General features: G+C 39.3%; 1 protein-coding gene across 3 annotated transcripts in view; it reads left to right on the top strand.

Moving 5' to 3' along the window:
• The first annotated feature begins 1,096 nt into the window (after positions 1-1,096).
• MKX (mohawk homeobox) overlaps positions 1,097-22,178 on the top strand; it is a 139,088-nt gene continuing 118,006 nt past the window's right edge. Inside the window, exons 1-2 of one of the 3 annotated variants that reach the window (XM_077271832.1) lie at positions 1,097-1,443; positions 7,581-7,831. In XM_077271832.1, coding sequence (XP_077127947.1) covers positions 7,653-7,831 — 179 coding nt within the window. In that variant the 5' untranslated portion in view covers positions 1,097-1,443; positions 7,581-7,652. Of the gene's footprint in view, positions 1,444-7,339; positions 7,372-7,580; positions 7,832-22,178 lie in introns of those variants that run through there. The other 2 variants (XM_077271831.1, XM_077271830.1) reach the window with 2 other exon arrangements.

Genomic DNA, 22,178 nt, shown 5'->3' with positions numbered 1-22,178 from the left:
AGGTTATATCATGTATATACAGTGTCAGTAGTATGTAGAGTAGTATAGTAGCACCAGCACAGTCTCATACACAGTACTGTGTACATTATATCATGTATATACAGTGTCAGTAGTATGTAGAGTAGTATAGTAGCAGCAGCACAGTCTCATACACAGTACTGTATACATTATATCATGTATATACAGTGTCAGTAGTATGTAGAGTAGTATAGTAGCACCAGCACAGTCTCATACACAGTACTGTGTACATTATATCATGTATATACAGTGTCAGTAGTATGTAGAGTAGTATAGTAGCAGCAGCACAGCCTCATACACAGCACTGTATACATTATATCATGTATATACAGTGTCAGTAGTATGTAGAGTAGTATAGTAGCAGCAGCACAGTCTCATACACAGTACTGTATACATTATATCATGTATATACAGTGTCAGTAGTATGTATAGTAGTATAGTAGCACCAGCACAGTCTCATACACAGTACTGTATACATTATATCATGTATATACAGTGTCAGTAGTATGTAGAGTAGTATAGTAGCACCAGCACAGTCTCATACACAGTACTGTATACATTATATCATGTATATACAGTGTCAGTAGTATGTAGAGTAGTATAGTAGCAGCAGCACAGTCTCATACACAGCACTGTATACATTATATCATGTATATACAGTGTCAGTAGTATGTAGAGTAGTATAGTAGCACCAGCACAGTCTCATACACAGTACTGTATACATTATATCATGTATATACAGTGTCAGTAGTATGTAGAGTAGTATAGTAGCACCAGCACAGTCTCATACACAGCACTGTGTACATTATATCATGTATATACAGTGTCAGTAGTATGTAGAGTAGTATAGTAGCACCAGCACTGTGTCATACACAGCACTGTATACATTATATCATGTATATACAGTGTCAGTAGTATGTAGAGTAGTATAGTATCACCAGCACTGTCACACGCTGTGGCTGCAGTGTAGTCAGTGCATTTATTGGCTATACCTGTGTTCTGTGCCCAAAACAAGCCCGGTGTGCAGTGAATTAGAGCGGTAACATTACACATCCCTCCCCAGCCTCCTCCTCCTCCCGCCCCGGACCCTGTATTCCCGCAGCACTGGATGTTCACAGTCTGCGCTGCGCAGCTGGATAACATGAGGCGCTTGGTGTATGCGCAGTGCGGGGCCCGCAGCCTCAGGCTCAGTAAATAGCATAGAGCACAGGCTGCCGCGGTTCGTGTGGTTAGAGCTGAGGACAGGACAGGAGACATGTGCGGCTCACACCGGGGATGGCGAGAGCAGGAGCCGGCGGACTACTACTAGCCGGGCACTAAGCTGGCGACACCGAGGAGCACACCGGAGCCTCACACCTCTGTCAGGGACTGGTCCTCGTCACAGGAACCGACAGACAAGAGGACGGACAGCAGAACCGTAACTAGGTAATATGGGCGGCATGGCTGTGATGGAAGAGTCATTCATTACCCAGTGTATGACCTATTATCTATCTAACCTATCTAATATCTATCTATTATCTATCTATCTTTCTATCTATCATCTATCTATCATCTATCTATCTATCTATCTATCTATCTATCTATCTATCTATCTATCTATCTATATATCTATCATCTATCTATCTATCTATCTATCTATCTATCTATCTATCTATCTATTATCTGTCTATTATCTATCTATCTATCTATCATCTATCTATCATCTATCTATCTATCTATCTATCTATCTATCTATCTATCTATCTATCTATCTGTCTATTATCTATCATCTATCTATCTATCATCTATCTATCATCTATCTATCTATCTATCTATCTATCTATCTATCTATCTATCTATCTATCTATCTATCTATCTATCTATTATCTATCATCTATCTATCTATCCATCCTCTATCTATCTATCTATCATCTATCTATCTATCCATCCTCTATCTATCTATCTATCATCTATCTATCTATCTATGTCTCCACTGTAGGTCAGAGCCCCTGGTGGTAAATCTTTCTCTTAGTGTCTATAGTGTGGGAAGTTTCTATTACAAGGTCATTCATCCACAATGACTCCTGTAATAGATGTAATTTCTTATACTATTACTACCTTGTTGAATCCCTTGTTATGTAGCCCCCTTATATCCGGCAGCCAGAATGCATTTGCTTCCACCAGTCCATGTTCTTACAGTTTAATTCCCTAATTCCTGGTATAGAAACACAGACTGTAGAGCCAATTTGGTAGGAAATGTAGCGTTCCGTATAATGTATATGAAGGTAGTAGGTGTTAAGCCTGGTAGATATTGCAGGGCTGAGTTTTGCGTAGTTCACCAGGTTCGGCTCCTGCATCATTATGGCTCTAAATGGCTAAATGAGAATTCAGCTCTGCTACATCTGTGCTAAGTATAACATGTATGACCTACATTGACTTGATCTATTTACATGGGAACAGTCAGAGATTTAGAAGTTCAGTTACTATCATGCTGACATTTGTAGTTCATCACAGTAGCGGCACTACAATCCTTCAGATCCTGCTCTATATAATATATATCACATGCACTTGTCATATGTAGAAGTTACCTGTGACTTGTATTTCTGGGCGTGCAGTAAATCAGGTGATGAGTGATAGTTGGCAGAGTTGGGGAGGTCTAATCTGCGTAGAATGTATTTGATTTGTATCTCTGTTATTAGGGATGTACAGATGTAGCAGTGCTAAATGTGTCATTTAATTATTTAGGGCTGTAGTGTTTTCAGTTCAGATATGCATATAGGATTACTTGCAGTCCTATGTAAAGCCACATGCAGCAGCACATTGTGACATCATGGGGAGATGTGCTATAGCTGTAGTGTTTCAGCCATGCCCGGTGTCTCGTAAGATGATGGGTGAATAGATTTGGGCAGTGCCAGTAAGTTTGGCCAGCACTGGAAGTAGTGGGCTATAAATAGAGGTCACACATTGGTGTAGTGTAGGACGGGCGCACAAATGGGGCATGTTGATATTATTGTAGTATACAGTAGAACAGTCTAGGGAATTCAGACAGCTGCTCATATTTTATGCAGAACAGACAAATAACGTCTGAATTACATCCCTGCAAATATTTATAGTGGCCACCCTTTCATGTTGCTCCACTTCAATCTAAACACAGTAAAACCACACTGAGATCCGGGGGCTGACGTTGCAGCAGGTTGTTGATGGTAGTGGATGAAGGAAGGTCACTGTAATATATCAGTGCATGTTACACTGGAAATACTGTTATGCTCTTCCCAGGCGGTGGAATGATCAAAGGCAGCGCAGGCTCATCTGGAGTGTAGGAAACCCAAGCTCCATGCAGACAGAGTCTTCAAACCCATGGATCTACTCAAGACATGGGTCTGAGCCTTGCACGCAGTGCCCAGGGATTTGGGGAACTAAGGAAAGTTTTGTACAGCAGGATGGGAGGGGGGTGGTACCGTAATATGGAACATTGTCTCTTTATTACCTACGTATAGTAGTAGTGATGGGGATATAGAAGTGTCGAAAGGGGCTTTCATACTATTCAGAATGCTACATATTCTAAGAATGGATTCCACTGAATTATACATATGCCAAAGCTCTGTACTGTGCTGCGGAATATGCTGGCGCCATACTACGATCGAGTAATAATGCATAAAAATACACATATACACATGCGAAACTTATAAACACACATATAAATATATATATGTATTTAGTATATATGTATATATATGTTCCTATATATTCTTACCTACATATATATATTATACATCATTATATATTATATAGACAGATGTGTACACACTATATACATATATGTTTCTATCTGTGTATAAATATATATATATATGTGTGTGTGTACTCATCTAATGCAGTAGAAACACAGAAATACTATGCTCATGTGTATACAAAAATGCATACATATGTTCATCCATGGGTGACATACACATATAATATAAACACACGAGCACATTTACCTATACATGCGTATGAAGATATATACATATGCATCTGTCTCTGTCAATATAGATAGATAATTCTATATGATGCATATATCTATACACCCGTGTGACTCGCATACTAATAACACAGTATATATACTCAGACTTACATACTTGCACAAGACATGTTTACAAATATATACATATAAGTATATTTTCACACATTCACAAGCACCGAGGAAAGTACATAGACAAACTCATATACGTTACACATGTAGTACAATGTATACACGTACGTAGATGTGCATACACGAACAAGTATATATTTGTTACATACACAAGTTTAAGGATATGAACATATGTACACATATATATAAAGCATATATATATATATATATATATATATATATATATATATATATACAGTATATGCTTTGGGGCAATGGTCGCCCACAGCCTCCATCTGCAAGTCAAGTTCTCAAATATACTATTAAGTCTAGGGATGAGCGGACCAGTGTAAGTTCGGGTTCTGGTACCTGACTGTACTTTATGTCCAAAGCTCGGTTCAGGTACCAGAACTTTACCCGAACTTGAACATGAACCTGAATTCTATTGAATTACATGGGGAAACAAACTTCGAAGCTGGAAAATATTCTCTCTCTCCTCCTGAACTTGACCCGTGGCTCCGAACATTAAATCGGACGTCCGGGAGAGGTCCGTGTTCGGAGTTCAGCACCGAACACTAACCTCCGGTACGAACCCCAAACTTTAAAGTTCGGGTTCGCTCATCTCTAATTAAGACGAAAGAGTTCCTCAGTTACCAGCATTTTACAATGTGTGTGATCTCATAAAGCAAGAACCATTGTATACAATGTATAAATAGTTCCATAAGTTACAGAAATCTAACAAACAAAAAATATGGAAAAAATGGTGTTTAAGTGCACTATATTGGGAAAACTGTCATAGATTGTATGTTCTTTATACACATATTATATAGCAGCAGTGATGGCTTCTTGTGCGTAGGTGATGGGGATAGAAGACAACTAGATTTGCAGCTGACCTTGTCCGATACTTTCCAGTAACTAATTGTACACCTCGGCGGAAGATATTGGCGCAACATAAATATGATACTTTATCAGAATAAATGTCATTGATGGAAATAAAATCTTTCATATAATTACATAAGGTTTTTGTTTTTTTTCTTTTTATTGATGTTTTTGGGAGATGTCATAGACTGTTTATTAGGAAAAATGTAGCCGGGTCCTGGAAAATGTTGTGCACTCTTGGTTCCCAAGCATGTACACTTCCATCCATATCATCCTTCTCAATATTAGCCTGTTACAATACTGATTTTATGTTACAGGTGTTTGGTATACATATTATTTGTAATTGTCTTTATGAACCTGAAATAATATAGTATGTTCATGGGAATAAATATGCATATTGGGGCTGAATAGGTAGCCGGGGTGCAAAAAGATTGCTACTGGAATCTAACATTTTGGATTGATTTCTTGTGATATCCATGTGAATTCTTACTGTCTTGTCTGGCTGTTAAGAAAAATCAAAAGTTACCTGAATAAATATATTAAAAATCACATAATAGTAATGTGTTTGAAGTATTTGTGCTACTTCATTTTCGTAAATGTTTACGAAACGGAGTAAAAATAGGAAATATTTTCCTTAGATAGAATATATTGAAATTATGGCCTATTTTGCTAATTTTTGTGACCATAAGCGATCTGTTATACTAATCACTTATATATACTGTATATACATGTTCAGTAGTATTTAAATAACCGACACTGCACCATGTTAAACTGATGTAGCAGTGCTGAGTGTGTCATTTTACTTTTGGGGGCTGCAGTTTTTGTTGAGCGTAAATGCATTGCGAATATGGTTATAAGGTTTGCCTGGAGTCCTATGTAAAACCGCAGGTAACATACTGTGATATTATGTAGGGGAAAATAAAGTTCCTTATATGCCATAAATATGGAGAATAGAGGATAATGAAGGGCTCATCCATAGATAGATAGCTTCCAATATCTTGTATTCTCCATATGTATGGTGTATATGGACCCGTATGTTTCCCCTTTGCTGTAATGTTGATTCTTTCTTATAAAACCGAGTAAAAGGGTCTGTGATTAATTACGTAGATTTCGATGGAAAAGACGGAGGAGCGGGCGGTTGACTGCACATCTTTTTAATTTCAGTACAATGCACATCCCTAAAATACTGATTCCATCAAGCTATAAATGGGAAGAAGGTGGAAATTGTGCAGAACCTATGCCAAATGATATTGCTATATTCAACCATTTGTCTTCCATGTGCACCGTCCGTTTCTTCCTTCCACTGTGGTTCCTCTGTGCCACATTACAGTCATTCGAAGACAGGCGGTGATATAAATAGTGCATTCCTAAACATGGATGATTGCATTTTACTAGTTTTTCCACAGCAACGCCTTGTATTTGCGAATGGACCTCAATTTACGAAATACCCAGACAAATCTTTACAAATCCCAAATTGTCAGCTTGTCCCAGACAGGATAAGCCACTCTCTCCTTCTATCCATTATCTTATCATTGCCTTAATTCTCCGGGACTATGATTTATTTAATATACCAAAACCTTCCATCATCATAATGAGCTGGCGGTGGAATCCTCAGACACAGGGGAGGTAGACAGAGTAAGAAGATACTTCATGAATCTGTGTCACTTTTCATAAGATTATAGACCTTTTTGATATTTTTGACTTCACATTCTGCAACAATTATAGTCAAAAGGAGCTTTCAATGGCCATTTGGATATGATGGAAACTAGATCCATCAGAGTGGTCAAAGCAAAGCCTAGGGATGTAATTATGTGATCATTTCATTATACTCCTGGATAGTCAAGTAAGATTTGACTAAGGCAGATTGTATACAGGTTCATAGCTCCTTCACTAACTAGGGTTGTGGCATCTATCTGTCCTAAAAATTGCCAAGGGACCCCTTGTACCATTAGCAAAACATCATGGCTCTTGCCAATGGCACATGAACAGTACACATAATTCTTGGAAGGGTCAATATGTGCTTTGAAGTCTTGCAATGGACGCGAGTACTCAATATTTCTTTGGTCAAGTTCTGATGAGGCTACAGTTTTACTGTATCTAATAAGATGTCAAACATTTGATTTTAAGATTTTAGATATTTATACATTTTACCCAGTAATTAGGGATGAGCAGACCCATAGAGGTTCGGGTTATGCTACCCGACGAACTTTATTTCAAAGTTCGGTTTGGCTACCAGAACTATACCAGACCTTGAAGCAGAACCCGAACCCTAGTGAAAACAAGGAGAACCAAAACTTTTGATATGGAAAAAAAATCTCTTTCTTTCTTCCCCTGGAACTCCGAACATGTCAGAGGACTTCTGGGAGATGTCCATGTTCTGTCAGGTACGAACGCTGAAACTTTTAACTTCAGGTTTGCTCATCTCTACCAGTAATATGTGCTGACTATTAGGAATATTTATAACTGCTTGTAATTACAATGAGAAGATCTTTCTTTAAGGAAAGTTGGAGAAACTCCATGCCCCAGCTGTGTTACGTTGTACTGTGTATGTCAATGAGAGAACTGATCTACAATGTTTGTTTCTTTCATGTAGGACCCCATTTTTCTTCACTACCGAACTACAGTTTCTATAGGAGTCGAAAGAGAAGCTCCAAGACTTTTTACCATGAACACCATCATGTTCAACAAACTCAGCGGTCAAGTCCTGTTTGAGGATGCCACAAGTGACCGTGAAAGGGTAGTTCGACCATATGTCGTAGGAATGGAGAGCCCCAATCCTGATATTGGCCTTCAAGACAGTGTGTCAGTAAAGGACAATGCCATCATTAGACATCGGCGCCCCGGGTAAGAACGCTTACTTGAGCTACATTATATTAGTATTGAATTGAGGGATGATCATATATTCTTGCATTCTTTAAAGGGAATCTGATAGGATGATTTTATTACTAAGATAAGTAATATGGCTGTATAGATCTTACTACAACAATAAAAATAATGCTTGTCTCATAGTAATCCGATGTGTCCTCTCTGAGAAATCAACCTTTCAGTACACATACAAATTAGAATGGAAGTACTTTGCGGGCATGTCCATAACCTCTTAATGCAGTAACTTGCCCCCCCTGTACTTCCAGGCTAATTCGCCTATGGCTTCAAACCTTGATTTCCCAACATTGGAACATCAGATTACTTCAAGACAGATATAATTTTTATTATTGTACTTGGACCTATAGCGACATACTACTAGCTTCAGTCATAAAGTCGTTGTGACAGGTTCACTTTAAATATGTAATATATAATATCTTTCCAGATTTAGAGAACATAGTCTTTTCATAGGTCTTCTTGGGCGATCGAGCCATTATTAAAGCCAATAGAAGTTATGGCTGGACTGGTTTTATTGTTTCTGTTGATTTCTACATGTGTCTCTTATTGCGTGCAGCATTGACATTGGTGTATCTCATCTGATAATAGCTGCAGGATGACTCTACTGATCCATTGGTGTCTAAGGGACCAACGATAGGCTGTGGTGTATGATCTAATTGTACTACAAGCAAGTGGTGACACAGCTGGTGGAAAGTCCGTTTGGTCAACTAGTAAGGCCGGGGCTTCATAGCGACGAGGGTCACGTGAAAACAAATCTCAAAGAAGTTGTGTGATCAGAAATATTAGTATGACTTGTCTGCGGCTTGGCTGGTGTTGGATTTGGTTGTGAAAAAAATAAGTTAAAATCACCGACAGGTCAAAGTCAATTTTCATTGAAATCCTGTGTGTCTGGCGATAACCCCTTCCCCCCCAATAGTGTTAGATTTTTTGTGATGCTCGTGTGAGGGATCACAACCCGACACTGAGATTTTTCCTCCTTACTTTCCAAGAGCTATAACTTTCTTTTTAACTTTTCAGTCAATATAATTGTATGAGGGCTTGTTTTTTGCTGTATGAGCTATTGCTTTTATCATTTGTGATTTTGGTGTCGATGCATTTTTTATTCCATTTTTTGGGGGGTGGTAAATTGGCTATACAAAGAGAAAGAGTGATATTTAGATTTTTTGGGGGGGTTTTCAGCGTATGGCAATTTTTTTTTATAACTTTATGGAGAAAGGGGGGCTGGTTATATGAACCTTTTTTTATTACAAATATTTTTCTTTTTTTTATTTAGTTTTACTCGTCTACTTAGTCACTTTGTCTTTCAAATGGTTGTCTTTATCAAAGTCAACCTCTTTCACATTGCAGCATAGCGGAAAATAGCTGACTTTCATGGGTGTTGGAAGCCTTCTTTAGCCATTGCAGGGGGAACGTATTATTATATGGACAATTTAAGTCCACCGGACTGGAACCCCCCCACCATACCGTTTCTACACCTGAATTGGACATATATAGACATTGACTTATGAATGAGGTCAATCAGATCCTGCTATGGCTGTTTTCATAAGACAACTATTATGAAGCCTGTTTCATAAGATCGCTTTATCAGACAAATTATTTATGAGTTCTTTACAAATTCTGATAGTAGTTGATGTTTTAGTGGTGTTTCAAGATACCAGTATACAGTACGGCTGTATATAGAGCTCTAGCAACAGGTTATATTGCTGTTGTGGAACTGAGGCCTACACTATGTAGGAGATTTATGAAGCCAGCTCGAGGTTAAACTGTGTTTGTTGTCCATAGCAACCAATAGCAGCTCAGCTTTTGTTTAAATGGTGTCCCTGAAAAATGAAAGCTGCACTGTGATTGGTTGCTGTGGGTATCAAAGAAGTCTATGCATATGATCCATATTCAGTACAGATATATTTAATATTTGAGGTTGTGTCTGAAAAAATCATCAAACACTTTCAGCAATTTCATTAAATTTCATATATATTCTGAAGCAAACTATAAAAAAGTAGATTTTTCTACGCTATCTACCCAGAAATAAATTTGCCGTCCCGATTCACTAATTTACTTTGCCCTAATTCACATCTGTTCTGTCAAAGGAGCAGAAAACCAAAAACAATAGAGTGCCATTGCATGACAGACAGCACTAGTACCAGATAGAACCCATTGATGTATCATGAGGTCCATCAGATTCTGCTATGGGTATTTTATACAGAACATGTAATGAAATTTATGACAGAGGCTTCCCCTCAGATGTGAACGGAGCCCCAAGCTGGTTGTACACGTTCGACAGTCACGACCAAAGTGCAAAAGCATACAACAGTCTTTTGCATTCAGGTCGGAAGACCCATGGCAGGTTTGGACATCACGATCTGTACTTGGACCATGAATGTCAGATGTGTCAAATTAGCCATAATTTTCCCATACATGCAAATCATATGAAATAAATGTCTGATTTGCTTCCTACCCCTGGAGCCTATTTAAAACAATGGGGCTCTGTCTTTTGTCATTGGGTAACTGTGCACACTTGTCTCTCTCTGTTCACCTCCATGAGGGAAAGACCATCCAATATGTTCCTCAACTCTAGCACAAAGCCAGATATCGGGGGAAGAATGGTGGGGCATGTTGCATTTTAACATGTCCAATTCTTTTGATATCATGGGAGATAAGCTGTCAACAGAGTTGCCGGTAGCATTTTATACTCCCCTTCACATATACCATTGATGCTTGCTTGGCTGAACTGGATTATCAATATTAGCTCTAAGCAGATGTTATTTTTGTAGGTCTAATGATTGAGTTCTTCCAACAGAAAAGACAATTGGAGAGATTTTTTTTGGCATAAATGTAAGGGTATCTTCCCATTCAAGGTCCCCATATAAATTGAATAAAAGTCGGGCAACCATCTAGTATGTATGGGGACACAATGATTGTGCAGTTGCAATTTAGTTACCCTTTCCTTTTGTTCATTGGGGAGATAAGCCACTGCCAAATGACTCTGGCAGTGGCTCTTTCATAAAGTAATTGAACAATAATTTAGTTGATAGCTATCTAATGTGTGTGGCCTTCTTTACTCTATAGTAAATGACACCACTGGGTGTTCGCAGGGTATCACCTACTAGTAGATGGTGTCACTTATTCTGGATTAAATTACAAATTGCCAAAAGGCAAATAATCCCTAACTAAGGCTATAAAGTATAACTTTTGTTCAAACTACTAAAGAAATAATTAATTATTAAAACTCGCATTAGTCAGTTTGGTGTAGAAGGACATGGTTATACTATTGATTGGACTCATGTCCTATAAAGTGCTCAATGTCCTAATATTGTTCATTGTCCTAACATTGTTTGAAATTACAGGCGTATGGATCAAGGTGCAGCCGCTACCTATCTACCCAAACTATTGCCTTGACATTACTTCACTGACTATTGCTATCTAAAAGTGCCCTTTTGCAAAAAATTACTGTAAGTTTTACTGGCAAACCTATGCAGCACAGATGAGACCCTAAATGCTGCCCTTTCTTTCACTGTGAATGTAAGAAAGCTGTCAGTCAAAATTGCATGAAAGCCACTTTCTATGCATGAGCTTCACCATGATGGCTTCCAAAATAAAGAAATTGCTAAAAAATAAGCATATTTGATAGTGCCGCATCCATAAAAGTGATATAACTATTAATCCATCAGATAGATGCCATAAATAATTTTTTTTTAGAACCACCAGAATTGCCGTACCTCCCCCCAATTTACAAAATTCAATATATAAAAACAATCAGATAGTCTTATGTACCCAAATGGTACCAATAAATACTACAGATTGGCATTTGAAAAACAAGCTTTCACACAGTTCCACCGACTAAAAAAAAAAAGTAATTTTCTTAATAAGTAATAAAAACCCTACGTTTGGTATTGCCATAATCATATGGACCCAAAGAATCATATTGCGAGGTCATTTTCACTGCACAATGATGTGTCGTAAAAACAAACCCAAAAAACAGTGACGGAATTGCATATTTTTCACCATTTCACCTCCCTTAAATTTTTTTTTTTAATTTATAAGAACATTTTATGGTAAAACGAATGGCATCGATGGCTTTATTTTTTTTTACAAAGTGAAAGTGCAAAAATGAAAATTGTCTGTTATTAAGGGGTTAAAAAAGGATACTCCCACATGTTACATAATAATAATATAATATATGACTTAGCTAAAAATACAAATTTGTGTCTTACTCATGAAATATCCTCTTGTCTGAGGAATCAATACACATCATAGCAATTCAGTGTTCTCCTAAAATGTGTACTTTCCACCATCCCTTCTCTCACGTCATCATGTTTACCAGTATACTCATGTTCTTTCATCGCCCGCAACTAAAGCCCACCGAGCCCCCAGCACTTTTCTTGTCCTGCACCCATGCACTATAGGCATGTGATGCTGCATGACCCATAAGATTGGAGTTACAACGTAGCCTAAGCACAGGCTCGTAGCCTAAGCACAGGCTCGTAGCCCAAGCACAGGCTCGTAGCCCAAGCACAGGCTCGTAGCCCAAGCACAGGCTTTGCGTTGTGTTTTATAGATGTAGAAAGCATTGATCCACAACTCAGCCATGTGCTTGAGATCTCAGAATGTAAGTGAGTCTTCTTTACTTCTTTTTCATTTTGCTTCTATTTTCAGTTTTATAGTGTTGTATCGCAGTTCTATAAAAATAAGGTTAAAAATATAATTTTTATAGGGATAATCATTATAATCATTATATGCGTCTTCTGCCCTCTTGGAGGTACATCTGACTCAATTGTCTATGGTGGCAAAATTACCAGCAGATTAGTGGTCACTGTGTAAACTATGAATGTGAAACTTTAGAGAGTTTGTGGGTTTGGAATTACCGGATTTATCCGCAGAAGAAATATATCATATGATACAAAGCATCTTTACCATCTGCTCATCAATTGGATTTTCCATTTACTGCTTCGAGGAAGCGATTTGTTCGAGTCTGGGTGTAATACATGAATATGTCCTGTGTTACAGACTTATCAATCATAAGACAGAAAGTAATTCCTTTCTGCATCAAAGTGTATTTCTGTACATACTAGAAAATGTGTTCAGGGTGTGCTGTCTGTATATGTAGGTTATGCTATAGATCAGTGAAAGATGGGAAGCTAAAACCAGTTGCATGTAATGTTAGCTTATAGTGTATAGTGAGTATATGTATAGAGGCCTAATATCAGTGGCAGAGATCTGCATAGCTTAAATAGATGGCTAAATATATTTTGGAGACGATCGAATCTTTTAAAATTCAGATTTTCCCCTAAATTAATTTTGCAGTGAATCGCAAAACTGCCAAGCCTCCAACTGCCCTGAAAAGATATGTGCACCTCTCTGATGTCCTCTACGACTATATACAACCCATTACAAGCGCTTTAAAAACAATCTCAAAGTGACCCGGAAGTAACCAACAGTCCAGTTAATAACTCAGTGCACTGACTGTTTTTTTTAAATAAAAAAAATGGTCCAAGCATTAGCCATCTTTGTCATTTGTGCTCAAACAAACCATTGAAGAACACTTATACAAACTGATAGTGTCGCTGTCAGAGGTAACATCAATTGTGACTAATATCAGTGATATGCAATATATTCTATATCACCCTCCACTTCTTCCCCCCAAATACACTTGTTGGATGAAAAGAAGGCCAAGTGTGACCTGTTTTTGGTAGTATAACTGCTGAGATGGCTGTCGCCAATGGTCAAGGTGGTGCTTCTGCTAGATGTGGTATGTTTCTATCTTTTACACTTACCTATCCATTGCCACTTTTCTTTTACCATACATTTTGTACAACACTATAATTAATTTTTGATAAGCTGACAAGTTGTGTGATATATTAGGCATGAAGTGAATATGCAGTTTGAAAGCTGGAAAAATGGGAAAACCTAAGAATCGCAGCTACTGTTACAAGGGGCGAATTGTAATAGCTAAATGACTGGATGAGACCTTCTTCAAAATGGCAGCTAATGTTGGCTGTTCCCAGTTTAAGATCTTGAGGGGTGTTGCCGGTATACAACAGGTCTTGTGGGAAGCTCAATGTTCCCATTATACAGTAGATCTTGTGGACCTATTCCCAGTATATGACAGGTCTTGTGAGATATTGCCATTATACGGCAGGTCTTGTGGGGTTGGTCCCAACATACAGCAAATTTTGTGGGATGTTTCCTTTATATGGCATGTTTTGTGGGATGTTCTGAGTATATGGCAGGCAATGTGGAGCATTCCCAGTAAATGGCAGGTCTTGTGAGGTGTTTCCTGTATACGTCAGGTTTTGTTGGGTGTCCCCATTATATTGAAGGGCTTGTGGGATCAGTGACCTGTCAGCAGTCTGCATTATGAATACCTAATCAGAGCACCACATGAAGACCGCCACAGGCCACCCCAGAGCACGAACATATAATTAAGTCAAAACTGAAAATAAGGATTAAACAACAACCACAAGACGGATTTCATCACCGCGTATCATAGTAATCAGTATAACGGCGCTGACCTGACACTGTGTGTAGGTTACTGTGCACAATCCTGTTGACAGGTTTCCTTTAATAAGGCAAGCCGCCTCTAAAACACTTTCAAAATGTTCAATGAAACACCAAGGCATCTTTGTAGCATTTTGCCGCTGACTTCTGCTGTAATATATGTAGCTCCTTCATTGTGGAAAACTCCTGAAAAATGGTCAGGTCACTTCTTTTAAAACCTTTAAAACTTTTCAAAACCTGAAGCTTATTAAAAATGCTCAAAAGTCTCAATGTGTGAACAGCAAGTCGTTTTTCAATAGAAATAAATAGTAAGCATTTCTTTTTTTCAAGCAATTTTTTGGAGCTCACCCTCTCCAAAAGACTCCTCAAAAAGCTCAGTGTGCACTTAGCTTAAGGGTATGTTCACAATGTGTCTTTTTCCAGTTATCAAAAATGCCTGTTTTTCCAGCAGAAGACACTTCAAGAATCGCTCAACTTCTCAGGAGTTTTGTAAACCTGGAACATTTTTTTATTAGCATTCCATCGCTGTTTCCTGAGTATTTTTTGCATAATTGTTTCAGCATTTTTTGTGGCGTCTTTTTAGTGGTGTTTTATTTTTTATCTATTAAACGATTAAATATATACTAGTGTTTTTTGAAACCCTTTAAAAAATGTGTGTTTCTTTTTTTTTTTTATAAACTCTTGGTGGCTGTGAAAGTCTGAAGCGTTTAAAAGATGTTCAAAGGCCTGAATGTATGAACAGCAAGTCATTTTCCCATACAAATTGATAGGAACATTCTTTCAATCGCTTTTTTAGCACTTTTTGAGTGTGAACATTCCCTATAAATGATGTATTATTTAATGGAGAAAGTGTAAATGACTAGACATGTGTCTTATCATCCTATGTAAGTATTGTAAAGATCATTATGTAGGTTTATTTTGAGTAACCTGTGGAGGACATACAGTGGGTACGGAAAGTATTCAGACCCCTTTAAATTTTTCACTCTTTGTTTCATTGCAGCCATTTGGTAAATTCAAAAAAGTTTATTTTTTTCTCATTAATGTACACTCTGCACCCCATCTTGACTGAAAAAAACAGAAATTTTTGCAAATTTATTAAAAAAGAAAAACTGAAATATCACATGGTCATAAGTCTTCAGACCCTCTGCTCAGTATTGAGTAGAAGCACCTTTTGAGCTATTACAGCCATGAGTCTTCTTGGGAATGATGCAACAAGTTTTTCACACCTGGATGGGGGATCCTCTGCCATTCTTCCTTGCAGATCCCCTCCAGTTCTGTCAGGATGGATGGTGAATGTTGGTGGACAGCCATTTTCAGGTCTCTCCAGATATGCTCAATTGGGTTTAGGTCAGGGCTCTGGCTGGGCCGGTCAAGAATGGTCAGAGTTGTTCTGAAGCCAATCCTTTGATATTTTAGCTGTGTGCTTAGGGTCACTGTCTTGTTGGAAGGAGAATCATTGGCCAAGTCTGAGGTCCAGAGCACTCTGGAAGAGGTTTTCATCCATGATATCTCTGTACTTGGCCGCATTCATGTTTCCTTCAATGACAACCAGTCGTCCTGTCCCTGCAGCTGAAAAACACCCCCATATCATGATGCTGCCACCACCATGTTTCACTCTTGGGATTGTATTGGGCAGGTGATGAGCAGTGCCTGGTTTTCTCCAAACATACCGCTTAGAATTATCAGCAAAAAGGTCTATCTTTGTCTCATCAGACCAGAGAATCTTATTTCTCATAGTCTGGGAGTCCTTCATGTGTTTTTAGCAAACTCTATGCAGGCTTTCATATGTCTTGCACTGAAGAGAGGCTTCCATTTGGCCACTCTGCCATAAAGGCCCAACTGGTGGAGGGCTGCAGTGATAGTTGACTTTGTGGAACTTTCTCCCATCTCCCTACTGCATCTCTGGAGCTCAGCCACAGTGATCTTGGGGTTCTTCTTTACCTCTCTCACCAAGGCTCTTCTCCCACGATTGCTCAGTTTGGCTGGACGGCCAGGTCTAGGAAGACCTCTGGTGGTCCCAAATTTCTTCCATTTAAGGATTATGGAGGCCACTGTGCTCTTAGGAACCTCGAGAACTGCAGAAATTCTGTTGTAAGGCTACGTTCATATTTGCGTTGTGCGCCGCAGCGTCGGCGCCGCAATGCACAACGCAAACAAAAACGCAGCAAAACGCATGCACAACGCTGCGTTTTGCGCCGCATGCGTCCTTTTTTTCATTGATTTTGGACGCAGCAAAAATGCAACTTGCTGCGTCCTCTGCGCCCGGACGCGGGCGCCGCAGGGACGCTTGCGGCGCAAAACGCAAGTGCGACGCATGTCCATGCGCCCCATGTTAAATATAGGGGCGCATGACGCATGCGGCGACGCTGCGGCGCCGACCGCAAATGTGAACGTAGCCTAACCTTGGCCAGATCTGTGCCTTGCCACAATTCTGTCTCTGAGCAGGGTGGATAAAAATCAATGTTTTTTAAAAAAAATCAAAAAAATCGGATTTTTTTGATTTAAATCGGATTTTTTTGATTTAAATCGGATTTTTTTCAATAAACTGCTTTTTGAGGAAAATATTTTACCATCCAAAAGTTCTTCCATCATGAGATAAAGCTGAGTTGTTTAACTCAGTAGAATAAAGGCTGTATATGTGTAACATTCACAATGCCATGCTCTTCCAGAGGTTTCTGTAGGATTAGTGGGCAGTTTCTCTCCTATATTATCACAGACGCTCGCTTTACTTACGCAGTTCTCAAAACTGAATTTGACTCCGCAGAGGTCCCAGCCTCTTCTTTATGGCAAAAATGTTACAACATGAACAGAGTTGAGAAAAAGACCTTAATCCTATTGTTCTACAAACCTATGAATACAGAATCAACCCCTTCAGTGCCAAGTCCAAGAAGTTAGACAATATGTTTCTGATTGTTTGGAGTGGAATAGATCTGCACAACACAAGAAGAATGTGAATCTAAGTGTTTTGAGGAGGAAGGGCAAGCAGACAAAAAAATGAAAGTGAAACTTTGAGCACAATACTGCAGCATAGCCACAGACAGACAAGTCTGGATCTGTTTGTGTGTACGATCTGAGGTTTATTACATTCTTTCCTTATAATGGCAGCAGGCCGTAAAAGAGACCCAGTTTGGGAATATTTTAATGAAGCTCCTTCGCCTATCGGTAAGGCAGGCATGCGTGCAAAATGCAAACGATGCAACAAAGAGATGCAAGGCCTGGTGGCGTGAATGAGGCAACATCATGAGAAGTGCGGTGATGAAGATGACCAAAGAAACACTTCACTATCAACATCTTCATTTCCCTTCTGGTTGCAGTTTTCATAATGTGATTTCAAACGGCAAACAAGTCCTTGGATATCCTTTTGACAGTATTTGCACTTTGCTCTTGCACCTTTCTTTCCAAGATCTGCTGCTGGCATCTCAACAAAATGAACCCAAATAGGGTCTCTCTTACGACCTGCCATGGCTCACACAGATCACTTATGAAGTTTGATTGTTACTACAGCCAAGTACTGCTGACTATCCAACAAGTTTGGGCATGTCAACTGAATGGAAAAAGAAACTAAACCAAAAGTGAAACCACGCTAGAAGTGTGGAATTAAAGGGGCAGTATGAACAAAATGTGGAGGCTATTAATAGTTTATACAATTAAGACATGCTGCTTTTAAACACCTACCTATTGCCATATAGTAAAGCAAAAAAGATTTTTACTTACTTTGGGGTCCCCCCCTCACCCTGGCGTTAGATCGTTGCCCCTAGTTTCGTCCGTGTAACTATGGGCGCACATGCGCACTGCTCTCACTTCTCATTTTAATCGTGATTTATATTAAAAAAAACCTTTTGATTTAAATCAGTGATTTAAATCATGATTAAAATCATGATTTAAATCGATCCGATTTAAATAGAAAAAAATCTTTTGATTTTAAATCGTGATTTAAATCATGATTTAAATCGGCGTGATTTAAATCAATCCACCCTGTCTCTGAGCTCCTTGGCCAGTTCCTTTGACCTCATAATTCTCATTTGGTCTGACATGCACTGTGAGCTGTCAGGTCTTATATAGACAGGTGTGCGCCTTTCCAAATCAAGTCCTATCAGTTTAATTAAACACAGCTGGACTCCAGTGAAGGAGTAGAACCATCTCAAGGAGGATCACAAGGAAATGGACATCATGTGACTTAAATATGAGTGTCTGAGCAAAGGGTCTGAATACTTGTGACCATGAAATATTTCAGTTTTTTGTTTTTAATAAATTTGCAAAAATTTCTACATTTCTGTTTTTTTCAGTCAAGATGGGGCGCAGAGTGTACATTAATGAGAAAAATTAACTCTTAACAAAGAGTGAAAAATTTAAAGGGGTCTGAATACTTTCCGTACCCACTGTATGTCATCGCAGTGATGTGACAAACTCAGTTCTGCTGTATCTGTACTAATGCGTTATGAATGGAACATTTTATTTGTTTCACGTTCTCATTGATTTTTTTCTGCATTTGAACATATTAATGGTATGTCACTGTTTGGTATGTGTTACCAGTGTCAGACTGGGTTGACAAAGGCCCTCCAGTAACATTGACTCTGGGGGCCCACTGTTCAGCTACATGCAAATATTACATTACCCTCCTTCGAAAAATTATCTCTGCTTCTGTATGTTAATAAACTAGTTTAATAAATGATGAGATGTTGCTTTTATCTGTAATTAGTGAATCATATATAGTGGGCCAACTACTGCTCTTGTTGCGGGGGTGAGTAGCTTACTCCTGCATGAGTGGGCCACCGAGGGATTTACCTGTTCTCCCATCGTCCAGTCCGAGCCAGTGTGTTAATACTTGTATTCGTGTCTTACTCCTGCATGAGTGGTCCACTGGGGGATTTACCTGTTCTCCCATCGGCTAGTCCGAGCCTGTGTGTTAATACTTGTATTCGTGTCTTACTCCTGCATGAGTGGCCCACCGGGGGATTTACCTGTTCTCCCATCGTCCAGTCCGAGCCTGTGTGTTAATACTTGTATTTGTGTCTTACTCCTGCATGAGTGGCCCATCGGGGATTTACCTGTTCTCCCATCTTCCAGTCCGAGCCTGTGTGTTAATACTTGTATTCGTGTCTTACTCCTGCATGAGTGGCCCACCGGGGAATTTACCTGTTCTCCCATCGGCCAGTCCGAGCCTGTGTGTAAATACTTGTATTCATGTCTTTTTAATGCTAATGTGACATCATTTGGTGGGATAAAGTCTCGGGTGGTCACACCAATCAAAGAACAAATGAGGAAGGAGAAAAACAATGTAACATAAGACGTCATTAAAATACCATTTTGGCTTGTCATTGCCAGCAGATGAAATGTATTTCACATTTTTTATTAGTTAATCTGTTTTGCAGACACGAGACTTGATAAATAACTATGGTAATTGTGAGTGGAGCGGCTTGTCATTAGCTGCTCTTGTATCCAGCCTTTCTCTTCTGATGTTCTCAGAAATTCTAAACATTTGTGATGATGTCTGCCATGGCTGGGCTCGAACACACTTACTGCAGGGATCATGTTGACTTGCAGTGACATCTGCTGGAATCCTATTAGTACTCTGCTGAATTCTATTACTCACATCTGGGCATCTGAATGTGTATTTGGGGCCGCGCCAGATATTTCTAAAGATGCTTTCGAAGTTCTGCTGCCAAGGAAAAATTGATGTCAGTAACAAATTCCAGGTAGTGAAAGTGTTTTAAAGAGTCTTTTATTTAAATAAAAAAGACAACCCTTTGTCAAATAGCACAAGGTAGCGTCCGCGCCAAGACCCGGACTTTTATAGAACTAATGGAAACAACTTTTTCAGTAATACTAATGACTGTGCTTTTTGGACACTTCCAAATTTTGAAGAATGCAGAATAAATATTTGTTTTACTATTCAAGCTTGTTCACATATTGCAGATTCGCTGCCGTGGATTACTCTACCGGCTAAGTAAATGACATTTTTAAAAATCTTATCCATGCACCGTGTATATTTTTTGTCATCAGCTTCCCTCTATGTAATCTGACAGCAGCATAATCTAGGGGCAGAGACCCTGATTCCAGGTATATCCCACTTACTGGGCTATGTTTTGCTGTTTCAATACAATCAGTGTTTTATCAGCAGGAGATTATCATTACAGGACAACTTTCTGGTGTACACTTTACAGAAAGCTACCTATCACTGATGAGGAATGATTGGACCAGGAGGCACGACACACCTAGTCCTGCAGTGATAATCTCTTGCAGATAAAGTACTGATTTTATTGAAAAAGTAAACACAGGCTAGTTGTGACACCATGGGACAGATTTATCACGAGGTCCAAGGTCAGATACCAGGAGGGCTCATGGTACAGAAGGGTAATTCAAAGTCCGGGATCAAATGCCAGGAGGGTACATCAAAACAAGGGAGTACAACAAATGGATAGTCAGAAGCCAAGTCTGGGGTAAGATACCTGAAGTCAGAGAGCATCAAAATCAGAAGGGATAATCCACGAGAATGGTCAGAACAGATCCAAGGTCATAAACAAGATCAGAAGTCAGACACAGGGCTAAGCACACACTCACACACCTAACTAATGCAAAGCTACAACTGACATCTGCTGCTCCCTGCAAGCCAGCTAAATACCTAGAAAATCATCTCAGAACGGGAGGCACCTGGGGAAACGTCAGTTATTTTGACACAAATTTGACGAAGTGCGACTTTTTGCTCTCTCAAAAAAAATCACAAATCAGGTCAAAGAAACAAAATATTTGATTTTGCATAAAAATCATGAAGCACGTTTTTTTTCCGGGATTCCTAAATTCATGTCCTTTCTATAGGTTAGGCCATCAGTCTCAAATTAGTTTGTGTCTGACTGTTGCCACCATCACTAATCAGCTGTTCAAAGAACATGGACACCTTTTGGAACAATACTTTTTAACTTGAATGCATGTATTTTGGGTTAAAAATCATTGCAATATCCATTGTGTTTAATTAAAGCAAATATGTCACCCCCAAAATACATTTTAAATGAGCTGTGCAGTATTGTAGGGGATTTAGCCATTATAAAAAATCCTTTTAGCAATGGTACGTGTGAAATTGTATGCAAGTGAGGAGGCTATGGTGCAACCTTGGGTGGCTAAGAGTTCTGTGCACTATGACACCTCTGTATTTGCAATTGTGGGTCTTCGCCTGGTTCTGATGGACAGCGTTTACTCCACAGACAAAGCACTGTCTTAATGCGATCAGCATGTGTGCATGCACACCGACACTGCATGTGTCAGGCTGCATTCTCCTCCGTGGCTCCTCTCTGCTGACGACGCCATGTGTATTTACTCATCGTCCTCTCCTTTTCTTTTGCAGCCACATAGACACTTCTGGATGTATAGTGAGTAGCGTCTGCAGAAAGAAGACAGGGAGAAGAACGCTTTGTGTGCGCTGTGACACTGTGTATGTGCACGGCCCGGCAGAGGCAATGTCAGTGCGCAAGCACACACCAGCACCATTCAGTGCTCGCTCTTGGCCACACTAAGGCTATGTGCACACGTTGCGGATCTGCAGCTGCGGGTCCGCAGCAGTTTCCCATGAGTTTACAGTACAATGTAAACCTATGGGAAACCGAAAACGCTGTGCCCATGCAGGAAAAAACGCACAGAAACGCAGCAGTTTACATTCCGCAGCATGTCAATTCTTTGTGCGGAATCCGCAGCGGTTTTACACCTGCTCCATAATAGAAAACCTCAGGTGTAAAACCGCAGTGGAATCTGCACTAAATCCGCTATAAATCCGCAGCAAAAACGCGGTGTTTTTGCCCTGCGGATTTGCCCTGCAGAGTCTGGC

Source organism: Ranitomeya variabilis, chromosome 6, assembly GCF_051348905.1.
Source record: "Ranitomeya variabilis isolate aRanVar5 chromosome 6, aRanVar5.hap1, whole genome shotgun sequence".
Lineage (NCBI taxonomy): Eukaryota > Metazoa > Chordata > Amphibia > Anura > Dendrobatidae > Ranitomeya > Ranitomeya variabilis.
The sequence above is the reverse complement of the archived record's forward strand: the minus strand, read 5'-3'. Positions and strand labels throughout refer to the sequence as shown.